Source organism: Vespa mandarinia, chromosome 1 (genome assembly GCF_050613455.1).
Source record: "Vespa mandarinia isolate Hongniang chromosome 1, ASM5061345v1, whole genome shotgun sequence".
NCBI classification, from domain to species: domain Eukaryota; kingdom Metazoa; phylum Arthropoda; class Insecta; order Hymenoptera; family Vespidae; genus Vespa; species Vespa mandarinia.
The window spans coordinates 7,939,662-7,957,121 of record NC_140810.1 but is presented as its reverse complement, the minus strand read 5'-3'; the positions used below and the strand labels follow the sequence as shown (position 1 = coordinate 7,957,121).

Genomic DNA, 17,460 nt, shown 5'->3' with positions numbered 1-17,460 from the left:
TATTATAGATGTTTTGTGTGATTGAGTTACATAGAATCAATGAATCAGAACGTGCTGTTGTACAAATATTTATTATGTATTATATATAACATAACTATACACATAATCTAAAAGTTAAATAAAACTTCCGTAACATAAAGCATGCAACTGATATTAATTTAACACAGTGTGTTATAATTTAATTTTACAATAGATTGTACTTTTAGTGAAAAATTCGCCAATGTATGTTGTATTTAGCTTTCAAAACAATGTATGTAATGAGCTATAATTAATAGGCTACAAAATACATATTTCGCGGCATAATTTCTTTGACATATCGCCTCCCATTGAACACTTGCGTTCAGCGAACACAACTTTTTATATAAACATTTTCATATAAATATTTAAATTAAAAAACGTTCAAATTTAACTGATAAATTGAAAAAAAAAATAAATACAAAACGATTTCTCATACGTTCATCGCGTTAAAGTGTAATAGATGCGTAAAGTTAAAAAAAAAAAAGAGAAAGAGGATGAAAAGAGAAGAAAAATCTGCATCAAGATTAGCGCATGCGCGGTAGACTTTATCCGATGGGTTGAAGTATACATAGTCTGCGAAATTTCGCGTTGTCGTTCAGTCGGCGGAGATTCCTAACGAACGGTGAAGTGTATCCGTTAACTTCTTTTTCTTAAAAAGAAACTTTTTATTTGTCTCTTGTATCTTCTTATCGTCGTGTTGTCATTGTTACACGATTTTCTTTATTCTTTTGTCTCTTGTTTTTGGCTTCTTCTTTAGATAAATAAGATGGAGAAGAAAAACGTCTGCATCATTGGCTCTGGAAATTGGTAAGTATGTTGATGGAAATAAAAAATAGAGAGAGAGAGAGAGAGAGAGAGAGACAACAGACACAAAGAGACAAAGATAGATAGAGTTCTAATATTTATCGAACGGAAGATGGGAGGATGGAGATAAGAGGAAGAGAAAAGAAGCAATTGTTCATTGATTTGCACGTGTTGGTTGAAGGTTACTTCTACTTTTTCACATGAGATTATTTCTTGAAAAATCAACAAATAGAATAATCAAATTCTTTTCAAATGTTACAATATCTCTTTAGTATTTTTATCTAACTTCATACTTACCTTCGAATTTGAGCGGCTAAAAACGATGTGCAAATTAAACTATAATTATTTCTTCTCCCTTATTTCTCCTTCTTTTAATATATTATAAAAAAAATAACAAAATCTCTTTTACAAACATATAAATATCTGAATAGCGTTTCAACGATATTTTATTACTATTAATATTACTATACTTTTATTATTATTAATGATATTATATTAGATAAATATAAAAATTGTAACAAGGCGTAATCAATTTTGTCCCTGACTTTATGATCGTTTGCTAGTAACTTGTTAATATCTCATACATATTCTTACATAGCCCGATTCTATTGCCACATCTGTTATTTTCCAGGAGAAAAAACGCGTATAGATAACACTTGTTTTTCTACATCCAATCAAATTTCATTTTGTGAAGGAAAATTTTACTGTGTTAACATAGGCATATATATATATTTTTGGTATATTAGAAAGGTTTAGTTTAAAGTTTTTATCGTTACGTAATCTTTCGTTTATATATGCAAATGAGAAATACATTAGTTATTTTATTTGGAAAATTTATGTGAATATTGGCTGATGGTAATCAGAAAAAGATAAACATAGTTTATTCTATCGAAGGTTACGTATAACTTTATCGATAATCGTTAACTTAATGGATAAGAGAAACTGAAATACATACTTGAAATTTACTAAAATTGTTTATCTTATCCAGAGGCGTATCTCTGGCATAAACAGTGCCTAGACAAGCACGGAAGTTATTCTTTTTTCTTACATGCATATCATTCTAATTTAATCTTTTCTTCTCCACATCGATTTTAAATCTACAGAAAAACAAAAGACCACTTCATTATTACAACGCGCTTCTAATAACAATCATTCAGAATCAACGTTTTTTTTGATGACTTTATTTTTTTTTTCTAATTCATTTTTTATTAAGTTTTATCAAAATTAATTTTTTATCCACGAACACTATATTTTTCGGCTTTTTTTTGACCTGCTGGCATTGGCGCTCAAAATACGAACCTTACTTTCCCCACCATAGATACGCCTCTGACCGTGTCCAACAAATATGCTAGCTATCTAAAATTAGTAGGATTAGAATTATGAAATGTCATTGAACAAATAAAAGATATATTGCAAAATGAAATCTCCAAAATTGGTCTTTTTTTTTTTTTTAATCTAATTCCTAAAATTTTTATAAAATTTGTATATTCGTTTGTTATCGCGAAAGACGATATTTTTACAATTCGTACAATAGAAATTTTTTTTACAGGGGATCGGCTATTGCTAAGATAGTTGGCGCCAATGCCAAAAGGCAAAATAATTTTGAGGACCGCGTTACTATGTACGTGTACGAAGAATTAATAAATGGAAAAAAATTGACTGAAATAATTAACGAAACGCACGAGAATGTAAAATACCTTCCTGGTCATCAAATTCCAGAGAATGTGGTAAGTACGTAAAAACGGTTTTTTTTTATTTCTTTTCATTTTTTTTTTTTTTTTTTTTTGTATCTAACTCATTGACAACTTATGAACTTATCAGTATTTTTACTACCATCTTGGAGTATTTTAACGTAATAATAAACAGATAACACGAAGCGAAAGCACTTATATATTTGTATATATATATATATATGTTTCTCTCAATTGCTTCTAGATTTTATAATTGAACGACTTTTGAACTCTGGACCTTGATTTCAATATAGAATGAATTCAATACAGAAGAGATTAAGTTTAATAGAATTAAATTTTTTCGTTGATTAAAAAAAAAATATATATATATATATATATGAAAAAGTAATAACAACATTATTACTTTTGAAATATTTTAACATGAAAAATGGTTTGTGTTTAGATTTGTATAATAAACAATTCGCGATCAGATTACGTAACACATGTTTCGTTATATTTTTCCTATAGCTGAAATATGGAGACTACTTTACCGATCAAACTAAGATCAAATGTCGAGATCGCTATCTATCGACGGATAATTCAAACTATTTTTAAAAATGTATGCATGTGATAAGTTATTTTTAAGTAAAATATTTTATCAACATTTTATTAATCTGTTTATATGTATTGTTAGGATTATAAGTTTATGACTTTATAATGATAAAAAATCATTTTATTCTTTTGTTTTTTTTATTTTTTTTATTTTTAATTCCTAATACTTTAATCTATTTTAACCTTAAACAATATTATCACAGTTATAGACAAGTTTATAATATCTTTCTCGAGGCATTGGCGATAAATTATCTAAAACTTATATTAAAACTTAAACTTATATTCTACAAATGAACACTTTTATTATTAGATAATTATTTGCCACATATCTCATATAAAAAATGTCAGGTTGCAGTTCCTGATGTTGTGGAAGCTGCGAAAGATGCTGATATTCTTATTTTTGTGGTGCCACATCAATTTATTCGAAGAATATGTAGTACACTTTATGGAAAAATCAAACCTACAGCTGTTGGTCTCTCCCTCATAAAAGTATGTTATATATGTATTTTATATATATGTATATATTATAATTACATTTGTATTTACATGTATATTTGATTAAATAATATTACGAATAATTTTGTCCAGGGTTTCGATAAAAAAGAGGGTGGTGGTATAGAATTAATCTCACATATCATTTCTAATGAATTACACATTCCTATGTCTGTATTAATGGGAGCAAACTTGGCATCTGAGGTAGCAGAAGAAATGTTCTGTGAAACCACCATAGGTAAATAGTGATTTAGTTACATCACAAGAGTAATAAATTTAATATTACTTAGAGAATAAGATTAGAATAAGATTCTAAGTATTTATTATAAATTTATAGGATGTAAGGATAAAATAATGGCTCCAATATTTCGAGATCTGATTCAAACATCATATTTCAGAGTTGTTGTAGTTGAAGATGTTGATTCAGTTGAATGCTGTGGAGCATTAAAGGTAATTTATAAAATATTTTTGTTTCATACTTACATTGTATCAGTTTAAATATATGGATTATGTTCTTGACAAGTTATTTTTTGTATTACTATTTTTTCTTTCGGATATATTTACAGAATATTGTGGCTTGCGGCGCTGGTTTCGTCGATGGATTAGACTTAGGTGATAACACAAAAGCTGCGGTTATTCGACTGGGATTAATGGAAATGATTAAATTTGTGGATGTTGTTTACCCTGGTGGTAAACTATCAACATTCTTTGAAAGTTGTGGTGTAGCTGATCTTATTACAACATGTTACGGTGGAAGGAACCGTAAAGTATCAGAAGCTTTTGTAAGAACTGGAAAGGTTAGCAAGATTGTAGTTATTATTATAATTCATATTAGATTTATAGAATTCCAAAAACTATCAATAATAAAATTATATGTATTTTATTTGATATCTTCATTTCAGACTATTGAGGAATTAGAGAAAGAAATGCTTCATGGACAAAAATTGCAAGGACCGTTTACAGCAGAAGAAGTAAATTATATGTTAAAGTCGAAAAATATGGAAAGTAGATTTCCTCTCTTCACGGCAATCCATCGTATTTGCATCGGACAGCTAAAACCTGCGGATCTGATTGATTGTATTCGCAATCATCCGGAACACATGTAAGCGTTTAATAGTTACAATTAAAGTTGGAGGCGGATTAAATTGAAGCACAAACATAATGGAACGATAAGTTTAAACTTGTGATGTCAATTCTTACATTAATTTTGTTTAGTATGTTGATTTTTATTTCTATCAAAAGCGATGTTAACATTTTAGCAGTATAGACCCAATAGTTGATAATAACATTATCTTGATATTTGTGCTTTTGAAATGTTGTAATGTTATGATGATTTCCTGAAATTACTAACATAGTTAGATCATTAAAAACAATATTTCACTATATTTAGCGCTATATGCGCTTAATCCGTCTCTAACATTATAATTATTTTGTTTTTCTGTAATCCACCCTCTTACAATTTATTGCACTTTTCTGGTGGAATATAAATCGCATGAGAGAAGATCTGTTGGTAATAAGAAAATTTTGGCCGAGTTATTTATTAAAATTTAAAAATAATACATTTAAATAGTATGTACAAATTCATTTGCACAAACATGTACATATATGTACATATATGTATATACATGTATACATATATGCATATAGCTATGTATATATTTATAGAGATGATAAATACGTGTTTAACAAGCGAAATAAAGAAAGCAGGTCTTTCATAATTTCTTCGTATTTATAATCGTTTTTCTTTTTTGCTTTTTTGCAATATGTTCTTATACATTGTATGTTTGTTTATAACAAGTGACAGAGCTTCTCAAAGTGATGGTTTTTAATTTTGATGTATCTTCAACAACAAGAACATGAAATTAAAAAGCTATCTGTCAGATTAGATTGTTATAATAATACAATTTCTAGAAATTTTTTGACAAAGAAAATTTGTATTCCAATTTATTTTGTTGTTAAGTTTCATAGATTCTTATTAAATGTTTATTGGATATTTTTAGTTGTTATTCAACATGAATTATTATTCAAATAATTTTGAATTCTTTTTTGACTCTTTGATCTATGATTAAAATACTTAAATTATCGATACTAATCGATATAAATATTGAACGCACATTTTTCGTATAATCAGGATTAAATATTAAAAATTTTTTAAATGGAATATATATATATATATATATATATATATATATATATATATATGTTTTAATTATATGATTTAATAATCTGATCAAAATATTTAAACTCGTACTATGTTCGTGTAATTAGAAGAATATAATTTCTTTATCGATCTGATTAAAAATTTTACATTATTGAAAAATATATTTCTCTCAACTTTTTTCTTTAAATACATTCCGTATATAGCAAAGATTTAACAGAATAATGTTGAAAAAGAAAAAAATTAAAAGTATACGAAAAAGTGTGAATAAAGAGTTACATAATTACTATATGTATATATTTTAATGAAATGTTTATTTGAACTGTTATATATTCATAGAACTAAATCGAACGTAGATAAAACAAATATGTATATTAACTCGTGCCAGTTTTTGGCTCGTCATGATGTCATGATGTCAAGAAAACGTTTATTATGTAGTTATCACAATGTTATTAGAAAAGAAGTTAAAACAGTATAATGTACCTAAAGAGAGAAAATATACGAATGTTAATTGTTAATACATTAAAAAACACAAAACAAAAAGACTTTGTGTAGTTTAAAACTGTGTTATGTTTTCTTTTTTCTTCCTACATTTTGCTAAATTTGTTCATGTCAATAAAACATAAATCTCTTATTGTTCTCATTTATATACCCCAACATACCTGGATGTTAGTTAACATATATATCCTTTGTTAATATATAGGATGTCTCACCAAAGTTGAACATTTAAATTATTTCCTCTGCTATTAAATATATAAAAGAAATGAATAAAAAATCTGCAGAGTAGTATATATGGTTTCGGAATGTGAATTTAGTAATGATAAAAAAAATATTCTTCCAAGGTCATTTTTAATGCCATTTCAATGTCATCGCCATTTTTTTGTTTGTTTATTAATTAAGTTAAATAAATTTTTGTATAATACGACATTGTAGTTCATATCAAAGACGAGTTCAACGACCTGTGACATCATGATCTTAAAATGACCTTGAATAAAGAAAATTAATTTAAATTGGAACAATGTAAAACTAATTAAACCAAAAACAAATTAATTTATTTTATTAGATGTTCAAAGTTTCGATCGCCTGTATCAATAGATTTATGCACACAATAAATAACCGACAAAATGGTATTTCTTGACCATTTCTGTGATTTTTTCTTAGTTTTAATAACAACAAAAGTAATTTAAATGTTTAACTTAAGCGAGACATTCTTTATGTTTGTGTACAATTTTTTTTTTTTTGAAACAATATGTACAAGTCTTCTCTGTCGATGAATTGCTAAAAGATTTTTAACAGGTATGTAAAGAATTTTTCGTTTAATTATATTCGCTATTGATATATAGGAACGATGATGATGATGACCTCAACGCTAAGATGGGACAGTTAAAGTCACCAAGGAGTCACCTCTAATGAATGTACCGGAAAAACAGCATTGGGAGATCTTAACTTTTTAATACGATCTTTGAGATAAGACTTTGCTTGTATAAAGTACTTTTTATATATTAATATTGAAGCAACAAATAAAAGAAAAAGAAAAGAATTTTAAGTCAAATTAGGAAGGAAGTCGCGCGCGTAACATTAGGGTTAAAATGATTTAAAATTTTATTTTTAATGGTTTAAATTTATAATCATTTTTTAAAATGTTTATACTTTCTTTTATGTTTCTTTTTTTTTTTTTTTTATATATATATAATAAAATTTTGTAAAAATATATTATATGTAAGAATTTTTACAAGATATAATAATAAATATGTGTCGATGTTTTCATCATATTTCTAAAGCAATTTTATTATTTATAGACCCATTGTAATTTATAAATATTAAATTATCATGATTATCAGAGGTAATACAGTACAAGAGACCGAATAAATAGAAAAGAAATTAAAGAAGGAAAAAAAAAGAAAGTTCTTATAAATCGACAAAGCCTATCAACTATGCATTGACTTAAAAAGATCTTTATTAAAAATTAATCCTTCACAATTTAACGTTTGGTTGTATATAAAAAGAAAATATATAAAATATGAATATTATATTATAATTATACTATACTTTGTAAAGATAAAACTGATACTATAATAATATATTATAAATATCAAATTTATAATATATATGTATAATTTATTTTTTGATTTTTATATACATATATTAATATTTATAAATTTAATATAAATAATCGTGCTATACTAAATATGAAATTTATACATTATTTTTAGCAAACATTAACCTTCAAATATGATAATTAGTCCTGTGAGAAAAAATGAAATAAAAATTTAAAAAAAATATAAAAACACTTATAAAAAAAAACAAAAGATCAGGTATATTAGTAAATTTTCATAAAAAAAAAAATAAACAAAAAATTGTTATATTCGCTATCGATAATATTAATGAAAAAGAAAAAAAATGAAATTGTGTAACGTATTAAGATGATAATAATCGATTCAATCGATCACAATAATCGAGCTCAAGGGTCTTATAATCGATCACGTCAAGGATTTTAGTACCACCATCCTTCCTCAGATTTTTTCGATGTATCATTGATATCATTATCAAAGAAGGTAGAGCTAATTTTATTGGACTCCCACTTGAGTTATTCGATCTCGATCATACTTGGCTATCATTCAAAGCATGCGCGATAGAGTTTGATGAAAAATAATTGGCAATCGTCGTTAAGGTCAACAAAAGATCGAACCGAATTTGCACGAGTCAATCGATTAATCAATTAGTCAGTCAGTCACTCAGTTCATCCATTTTCGTGTTGTTGGTTGATAATTATCGCTACGCTCATTTTTTTTTTTTTGGTTTTTAAAGTCGTGACAAACGGAAAGTATAAATTGACAGTTTTTAAGATATTTTATATATTTTCCGATTGTTTTACGGGAAAAGAAAGACAGAGAGAGAGAGAAAGAAAGAAAGAAAAAAAAAAGAATTCTTTAAAAAATTAATAAGTTATTCGAGAATAACACCGCCGGAGACCATGTCGGAGAAGTTGAATGTATGCGTCGTAGGAAGTGGTAATTGGTAGGTTAAAGCCAATTGGCAGTTATCACAATGACTATGGCCTTGACTTTTTTTTTTCTTCTTTTCAAATCCACTATTGTTATCCTGTTTTTTTTCTTTTTGTTTCATTTTGTTTCGTCTTCTTTTCTTTCTTTGTTATTATACAAAATGAGAATATATGAATCGAATGGTTTAATTACAATGTTTTATCATCATTTAAAAATAATATATTGTATGTATCAAAGAAAGAAAGGGAAAGAAAAAAAATGTTTGATAATACGCCGTAAAAGCGTTTATATACAAAATTTAATGTGTACACATTTTGTACTCATTTTTATATTATCTAACTATAATTTTATTTATCCATACAAGAAGTACGTCAGTTATGTACACATTTCCAGTCTGTATTTGAAACATTAAGAGTTGAGAATCACTGGTGTAGGTAAAATTCTACGGTTGAAGGACGCATTAAACGATACGATGTATCGTTTCAACTCACGGACATAGCACATTGCACTGTGTCTCTTGACGAACGTACGTATTTCAGTACGAACGTCAAGACGAACATTACGTACATCTCTTGGCACAGAATTGTAATTCCTCGAAGTATTTGAAAGTAGAACAGAATTTTCATTGATAATACGTACCTATATATCGTGATCTCTTTTTGTACGAAATAAAAGAGAAAGATTTTTCTAACTAATATATGATTTGTGAAATCGCATTGTAAAAACATTTTTCTCTAATATTTAATTTTCATTTCCTTTCTTTATCTTTTTTTTCATAAATTTTTTTATTTTATTACCTTTTCCTATATATTTTTCTTTCTCCTTTCTGCTAAAGACTCCTTTTTGTTGTTAATTGTTATTTGTTTTTATCCTATATATCTATCGTTGCTAATGTCATTTCCTGCCATATCCATTAGATCTTTACAGCTACCATTTTATTGTTGATTTTTTTACATTTTTCATAGATCTCTTAATTATCGATATATTGCATTTTGTACTTTATTCCCAGCTCTAACTTTTTCAATGTCTAGCCTTTTACAATTTCTTTATTTCAATTTGTATATTACTTATCTACAGTTTTTATTAATCCCTACATTTCTTTTTTCGCTTTATTTACATGTCTTATAGACATGCATTCACACTGCATTTCTTTTCTCCTTACTAACTTTTGTATATACAGGGTAACTCATTTCAAATGATATAATCAAATATTTCCGATTCTACTGGTTATGTAAAAAAAATATCTCGCAACTAGTTGAAGTTACAAAAAAAATTTGCATCGTTTTGAGTTAATTACAAAATGCATGTAAACATTTTTTTTTACTCGTGATCTTTTTGAGTTATGAAGGTCAATAGCTTTTTTCTTTTTTCTTTTTTTTTTTGTAAATAGATATCTATAATTTTTTTTAAATGTCTATCTATAATTTTCTTTTTGTATATTTATGTAACAGTGGTCACTTTTTATGTAGTAGCGGTTATCACTGACCATATGTAGTAATATGCTTGCTATTATGCATTATTTACGAGATTATCTTAACGAATGACTAACAGATTCGTACTGTACTAGAATTAATATTCCATGCTATACAAATACATTATTCATAAATCAGGCAGTCATGTATTTTAACGAATCTAACGATTGTTTTTAAAATCGTGCTATCGAAAATAAACTACTTTAATACTCAAGATGCATAGTAGCAGTTTTTTACTAAATATGATTTTTATTGCAAATGAATACTACTATACATATACATAAGTGTACAAAGAAAAGTTATAGACATCCATTTATAAAAATTGTCAACAAAAAGAATATTAACATATTTAGCAAAAATATAGACTCTCTCTCTCTCTCTCTCTCTCTCTCTCTCTCTCTCTCTCTCTCTCTCTCTCTCTCTCTCTCTCTCTCTCTCGCTCCCTCTAGTATTGTTTATTAAATATAAGAAACTAAAAATTACTTATTATAGACGATTCAATAAAAAACTTCGTATTAAATTTGTATAATTCTTGGGTAATACGTACGTGAAAAAATTTTGTAAATATACGTCGATCAAATCGATAATACTTTCATGATATATTCATTATTGTAAATATCATGTTTAAATAGAATTAGAATTGTCCACAAATTTTTCATGAGATGCAAGAATGAGTTATGTAAAGGATATATTTATAGAGCTGATGTATTTAAATACGCAAGAGAATTCTCTTCGATATCCATTATCAATTTTAATCCAGTGTTTAGTCTTTTACATGTGGTAATACTACTTATATTATTCTGATATTAAATCTGCCAATATAGTAATATAAATTATACATATCTTATGGTATATCGTTTATAAAAAAATTGATAATAATACTAAAAGGACTGCAAACAAATAAAAAAAAAGGAAAAAAAATTATAAAAATATACTAACATGATTTCTCTCTTTCAGGGGCTCAGCAATAGCAAAGATCATTGGTGCAAATGTCGTCAAGCATAATAACAAGTTTGGCACACGTGTACCTATGTACGTGTATGAAGAAATAATTAATAATCAGAAATTGACAAGTATAATTAACGAGTTACATGAAAATATAAAGTATCTTCCAGGACATAAGCTCCCAGAGAATGTGGTAAGTATTTTTTCATTAAATAGATACGAAAACTGCAGAGAAGATTTTATTTATTTTATAAAATATAATTATAAATTTAATCAAATTTGATTTAGTCTGTTTAGTTTACATGAAAATGTTTCTATAAAAACATTAAAAATAAACAAAAATCTTTCTTTATATTCATTTAATATAAGTATATGAATGAAAGGATAGCATGTATATCATCATCGTTTATTATATTAACATTTTAATATTTAATAATCTGTAGTTGTACGAACATAAACTTTGCCTGATGGCATGGAAACCTTGTCAACTCCTTTCGGGAAGAGTTTAGGTAAATCTTCATCCTTTACAGTCGGCAGAATCATGACCTTTTCTCCAGGCTAAAATTAATGTTCCCATTAACAAAGATTATTTTTTTCTTATTGTTCCTCACCTAACATAACAATAAATAAAAAGAAAAAAATAAGTCAAACTCACGATCCAATTGGCAGGCGTTGCAATTTCCGGTTTTCTATCGACTAACTGTAGAGAGTCGATCACACGTAATATCTCGCTGTGTAAGAAATATTAAATTAAACATTTGTATTAAGAAAAAAAGAAAAGAAGATTATTTAAATAGTTTATTTAAATAGATTATAAAAATGATTTAAATCATTTGAGATATTAAAATAAACAATATATATTTTGTTATATACTATTCTTAAAAATTTTAAATTACATAAAAAAATTAAAATAAATACACTTAATTTTTTTTGTGCTTGTCATTATAAAAAAAGTAATTTTTATATCATTCAAATCCAAATGACAGAATATCTTAAAATGATAACGATAAATGCATATATGATTTAAATCACTTTTATAATCACCGACTCAATTGTAACTTACTCGACGTTACGTCCAGTAGAAGTCGGATAATGCATCGACAAACGAAGTCGATGATCAGGACTTATGATGTAAAGTGCTCGTACAGTTTGAGCAGTTTCTGGATCATCTTTGCTATCCTCATCGATCATATCGAGCTGTACTGCTAAAGTTCTATTTGCATCGGCAATGATTGGATATGGGAATGCTCCGGGAATATCACGGCAGTAAGATTTGATATCCTTGTTTCGTATAAAAGCATTGTAAAAATCGTTGATTTTTTTTATCAAATTCGAGATAACATATAATAAATGGATTTTTATTTGTATCATTAATGAATTATGAGTGGTGTACACTTACATTCACCCAGTCGACATGATCTTTGAGTTTATCTACGGAATGAGCTAAAAGTTTAACGTTACGTCGTTCAAAATGGGGCTGGTGAACAGCGATACGACCCAATTCAGTAGTACAAACTGGTGTAAAATCGGCAGGATGAGAGAAAATAACAACCCATCTGAAAAAAATTATGAAACGTTTTATATAACGTTATTTATATTTCATTAGAATTAATTAGATTATATTTCTAATCATTAGAGATATCGTTACTTATAATATAGTATAATATATTCATAATACAGTATACTAAATAGTATATCTATTATATTTAAATAAAAAAATTACATATATATATATATATATATATATATATATATATATATATAAAACATAAAATGATAAAGAATAAATTTATTATATTCAACAGTAATGAATGATCAACATATTCGACATGAACAAATACAATGAAAAAGTATCACAGATCGATAAAGATATTACTTGGCACGTTAACATCAGTAAACAGCCAAGGATAATTTAGTCGTTGTTTTTGCAACAAGTTGCTATTTAAGATCATGACCAATGCTCGTTCGATTATATCTTTGTTCAATGTGAAAATATTATTTAATATAACGAATTTTCTTTTCTTTCCATTTTGATTAAAAATTCACGAAAAAAAAATAATTTTTCCTTTTTACTTCTATTTGATAACAGTACCAACTATTGCGAGTGTTCAATCCAATTATGACTCCATATCTCATTTTAGATAATTTAAATCAATCTAGAAATTTTTCGTCTAACCGCGCGAACCGACTTTATTTTTACTGATATCTACTAATAAATGAATGATATTTACTATTTCTCTTGATACCGACCGAATGGTTCAAAGTAAAATAAAACATGTCACGAGGATTATCGTTAATACTTATTATCAATTCCTATTGATGCAAAATAAAAAATTAATAAAAATAGATTTATTTGTCACATGATAATATAACTTACATTTTTTCTTGTTTTTATTTTTACTAATTGACATAATTATTTTATATCATTTTATTTACATTTTGATTATTAATATCCGACAATCATAAAATACATTTATACAAATTATTCGAATTTCTAAAATTATATTTTCATTTTTCTATATATACTTTATATACATACATGTATATAACCTGTTTTAAGACTGATCAATTTTGATAATATCTATAGGATAAGCGAATAACAATTTAATCTATCAAATTTATACATTCGTTTTTTTTTTTTAAATATTTGATATAAACGATTTTGTAATTCATTATTTTATACTTTTTATCTTCGATAGAATACAAAAATTATTTCTTTTAAGTTGTAAATATATTTCATATATCTAACATGCTAATTTCTAAATATTTATCTTAAAATAATTCTTTCATTTTTTTACTTTTTACGATTTAGAAAAATTATTCAATTTAAAAAAAGATATGTGTATATTTCTATAACCGACGTTAATTAGATATACATATATATTTTAATACAAATATGTAAAAAAAGGTAGTCATAAATATTTAGCTTTATATTTTACTCTATTAGTTTTAGATAAGAATATATAATATGTATTATATATATAACTTTACTCACGAATTGCCTTGCCATTCGTAAAATTCAAGTGGACCTTGAGTGGTCTCGGCCTTGAAATTTGGGATAACGGAATTTAACCTCATCTTGAAGAAAGAAAGTTTGAAATATATCACCGGAGACAAATGTGTACTCTGAAAGAGTCGAATGCAGACTGATGTTATAAGAGAGCCGATCCACAATATAACTTCTCTTATTATCATCGGCCATATCGGATGATACAGTTCTATCTCTATACGTGAAACATTAGGAGAATTGATTCTTTAGATGATCGAAATGGAAATGCAAGAACTATTTTCCGTATAAGATTTCACTTTCGATAAAATTCTATGTTAGATCGTATCTGATACAGTGGTATGGTATACCTGTATGGCAATGAAGTCAAGATCATTGCTAAATAATTTTCTTAGTGTGAGTTCAGTATCAACAACATTAGATAAGATAACAAGAAAATATTATGTAATTTTTATCGAAAACACGTGGAAGTTGATAATATTAAACTAACGTGATAAAAAAGTTTTTTCTGAAAAAATAATTAAATATTTTTTATTTTTGTAACTCATTGAAAATAAGATTATACTAAAATTATTTTTTAATCTATTTACAAACGATCTATTATATTCGTTTATGCTTATATACACACGATAATATACAATAGTATAAAATATATGTAAAATATATATAAATAGTCTAAAAGATCTTGCAAGTAGTACGATGTTGATTAAATAATTTTATTCGATTTAACTCAGTATTTGTCGAGTTATCCATTTATATACATACACATACATATGTATCTGCAGGTTTCGTTTGAATATGTCGACCTTGAATGAATTTATAGATCAGTGTCAAGGTGTTGTTGCATTAATGCCAATCATATGCACATTAATGTTGCACTAAATATTTAATATGAGTGATAAGAAATGAGAATAAAGAAAAAATACTGCAACTGAGTGATAATGTAATCATAATAAATGATTAATCAATACACACACACACACGCACACATATGTATAGTGTACTTATGTTCTAATCCAATTAACATCAAATCCAATCGATAAGAAATGATAAAATAAATAATAATGAAATGAAAAAAATACTTTTTAATTATTTTTCATCCTCAGGTAGCAGTTCCAGACGTAGTTGAAGCTGCAAAAGATGCTGACATACTGGTCTTCGTTTTACCACATCAATTTATTCGAACACTTTGCGCTACATTACTTGGACAAATTAAACCAACTGCGGTTGGTTTGTCGCTGATTAAGGTAAATCATAAGAGAAATACATCACGCGATATAAGATAACATCACATGCATGTCTACATAAATTTCCCTTCAAGGGTTTTGATCAAGGTGATGGTACAAATATCGAGCTTATTTCTAAAATCATCGAAAAGAATCTGAGGATACAATGTCATGTACTGATGGGAGCAAATTTGGCAAATGAAGTTGCAGAGGAAAAATTTTGTGAAACTACCATTGGTAATTAATTAATTTATTATATCGTTAATTAATAACGATTGACAAAATGAATTTATAAATATATATATATATATAGATATATATTTATATGTATATATATATTATATATATATATATATATATATACATTACAATTATATATATATATATAGATATATATTTATATGTATATATATTATATATATATATATATATATATATATATATATATATATATAATTTATTTGATATATATATATATATCAAATATAATCAAATTTATATATATATATATATTTATATATTATTTATATATATATATCAAATATATCAAATATATCAAATATAATATATATAAAGTTATTAATATGAAATATATATAAATTATGTACATATAGGTTGTAAGGATAAACGTTTGGCACCAATATTGAGGGATCTTATACAAACACCTAATTTTCGTGTGGTAGTCGTTGAAGATACGGCAGCTGTTGAAACATGTGGTGCACTCAAGGTGATAAAGATTTGTAATTTTCATTTTTTTATGACTATTCTATTTTTAATTTTTTCTTTTCACTATTATTATCACTGTAGAACATAGTGGCATGTGCCGCTGGCTTTGTCGATGGCTTAGGATTAGGAGATAACACAAAAGCTGCCGTTATCAGATTGGGTCTTATGGAAATGATAAAGTTCGTTAATACTTTCTTCGGTAGTGCGAAACTTGATACGTTCTTCGAGAGCTGTGGTGTAGCTGATTTGATTACAACTTGTTATGGTGGAAGAAATCGTCGTATATGTGAACAATTCGTTAAAACTGGAAAGGTAGAAATGAAAATGACTTTTAAAATAGGTATTACACATTAATATTAATATATCAATTTACTTTTTATGAATAACAGAGTATCAGAGAGTTAGAGGCGGAACTTCTTTCCGGACAAAAATTACAAGGTCCTGCTACAGCTGATGAGGTCCATGGAATGTTGAAAGCTAAAAATATGATGGATAAATTCCCACTATTTGTTGCCGTACAACGTATATGTCACGAAGAAATAAGACCGGGTGATTTGATCGATCAAATTCGTATTCACCCCGAACATGTGTTAGTACATTCATGATGAAAAGAAGAAAAGAGTGTTCAAATGTTATGTTCTAAATTTTTTACAAGTTCATATATTACAATTTCAGAAAACAATTTCAATGATTCGTATATTTTCTTTAAAATATCAAAGTATACAAAACTCGTGCACGTTTTTCTATGGCATGTTGCATGACAGCGTAGTTATTTCATTTAATCGACTGAATTCTTAATTCACAAAAGTTTTTTTTTAAAGAGGTAAGTTACAAGAATTAATCTTAACATTTTAATCCAATTGATTCTAATGATTATACTAATAATAATATTTCAGAATGATAATACTAATGATTTTTGTTTCCCTTATGAATGTGGAATAAATTTGTTCATTGTGAAATCGATATAAATTATTCTCATTGGATTTAAAATTGTAATAAATTTAAAATCGTTTAATGATTTTAGGTTGAGAGTTGAGGGTGCTGAACAGTAAAAATCATAAGTGAAATATGCTCGTGGCAATTCTTGACTGAAGAATTTAAATTTTCGTGAATAAATGTAGAATACATTTAAAAGTTCGATAAAGGCTACGTGATTAACTAAGGATCGTTAATTTACAGGAACATCCAATAAAATATATTGTATCTAATATATTATGAATAAAAATTTACTCATTACTGTTGACTATAATGATTTTGAATGAAAATATAAAATTAATTGTTTCTCTATTTATAGGTAATTTTTACATATCCTTGTAACTAACATC

The 17,460-nt window shown here is 26.3% G+C and overlaps 3 protein-coding genes across 5 annotated transcripts; 2 read left to right on the top strand and 1 right to left on the bottom strand.

Annotated features, from left to right (window-relative positions):
• Nucleotides 1-599: 599 nt before the first annotated feature.
• On the top strand, nucleotides 600-7,526 carry Gpdh1 (Glycerol-3-phosphate dehydrogenase 1). The gene is made up of 8 exons (XM_035878177.2): nucleotides 600-825; nucleotides 2,372-2,549; nucleotides 3,453-3,593; nucleotides 3,693-3,834; nucleotides 3,934-4,046; nucleotides 4,163-4,393; nucleotides 4,499-4,698; nucleotides 7,098-7,526. The coding sequence occupies exons 1-8, from the start codon at nucleotides 785-787 to the stop codon at nucleotides 7,162-7,164; spliced, it is 1,113 nt and encodes a 370-aa protein (XP_035734070.1). The 5' UTR covers nucleotides 600-784; the 3' UTR covers nucleotides 7,165-7,526.
• A 922-nt stretch (nucleotides 7,527-8,448) lies between these two features.
• On the top strand, nucleotides 8,449-17,333 carry LOC118446938 (glycerol-3-phosphate dehydrogenase [NAD(+)], cytoplasmic). Of its 3 annotated transcripts, XR_004839740.2 has the most exons (9): nucleotides 10,887-11,011; nucleotides 11,189-11,369; nucleotides 15,290-15,430; nucleotides 15,505-15,646; nucleotides 16,024-16,136; nucleotides 16,217-16,447; nucleotides 16,525-16,724; nucleotides 16,811-16,958; nucleotides 17,160-17,297. XR_004839740.2 is itself a non-coding variant. In XM_035878175.2 (8 exons), exons 1-8 carry the CDS (start codon nucleotides 8,729-8,731, stop codon nucleotides 17,185-17,187), a joined length of 1,080 nt encoding a protein of 359 aa, XP_035734068.1. In that variant the 5' UTR covers nucleotides 8,449-8,728; the 3' UTR covers nucleotides 17,188-17,333. The 3 variants fall into 3 exon arrangements, 2 of the variants coding, with proteins under 2 accessions (XP_035734068.1, XP_035734067.1); XM_035878175.2 differs by lacking the exons at nucleotides 10,887-11,011; nucleotides 16,811-16,958 and adding an exon at nucleotides 8,449-8,772 and having other exon boundaries at nucleotides 17,160-17,333; XM_035878174.2 differs by lacking the exon at nucleotides 16,811-16,958 and having other exon boundaries at nucleotides 17,160-17,333.
• On the bottom strand, nucleotides 11,403-14,302 carry Tpx-4 (thioredoxin peroxidase 4). The gene is made up of 5 exons (XM_035878184.2): nucleotides 14,172-14,302; nucleotides 12,576-12,732; nucleotides 12,240-12,457; nucleotides 11,832-11,907; nucleotides 11,403-11,734 (listed from the first exon to the last, which is right to left on the bottom strand). Exons 1-5 carry the CDS (start codon nucleotides 14,252-14,254, stop codon nucleotides 11,606-11,608), a joined length of 663 nt encoding a protein of 220 aa, XP_035734077.2. The 5' UTR covers nucleotides 14,255-14,302; the 3' UTR covers nucleotides 11,403-11,605.
• Nucleotides 17,334-17,460: the final 127 nt, after the last annotated feature.

Excerpts from the sequence above, each read along its gene's own strand:
- Tpx-4 (XM_035878184.2), bottom strand. The coding sequence starts at position 14,254 with ATGAGGTTAAATTCCGTTATCCCAAATTTCAAGGCCGAGACCACTCAA. Across the intron at positions 12,733-14,171 it reads TACGAATGGCAAGGCAATTC|ATGGGTTGTTATTTTCTCTC; the intron begins GTGAGTAAAGTT and ends AATTTTTTTCAG. Across the intron at positions 12,458-12,575 it reads ATCATGTCGACTGGGTGAAT|GATATCAAATCTTACTGCCG; the intron begins GTAAGTGTACAC and ends ATACGAAACAAG.
- LOC118446938 (XM_035878174.2), top strand. The coding sequence starts at position 10,902 with ATGAGTTATGTAAAGGATATATTTATAGAGCTGATGTATTTAAATACG. Across the intron at positions 15,431-15,504 it reads TTGGTTTGTCGCTGATTAAG|GGTTTTGATCAAGGTGATGG; the intron begins GTAAATCATAAG and ends TTTCCCTTCAAG. Across the intron at positions 15,647-16,023 it reads ATTTTGTGAAACTACCATTG|GTTGTAAGGATAAACGTTTG; the intron begins GTAATTAATTAA and ends ATGTACATATAG.
- Gpdh1 (XM_035878177.2), top strand. The coding sequence starts at position 785 with ATGGAGAAGAAAAACGTCTGCATCATTGGCTCTGGAAATTG. Across the intron at positions 3,594-3,692 it reads TTGGTCTCTCCCTCATAAAA|GGTTTCGATAAAAAAGAGGG; the intron begins GTATGTTATATA and ends AATTTTGTCCAG. Across the intron at positions 3,835-3,933 it reads GTTCTGTGAAACCACCATAG|GATGTAAGGATAAAATAATG; the intron begins GTAAATAGTGAT and ends ATAAATTTATAG.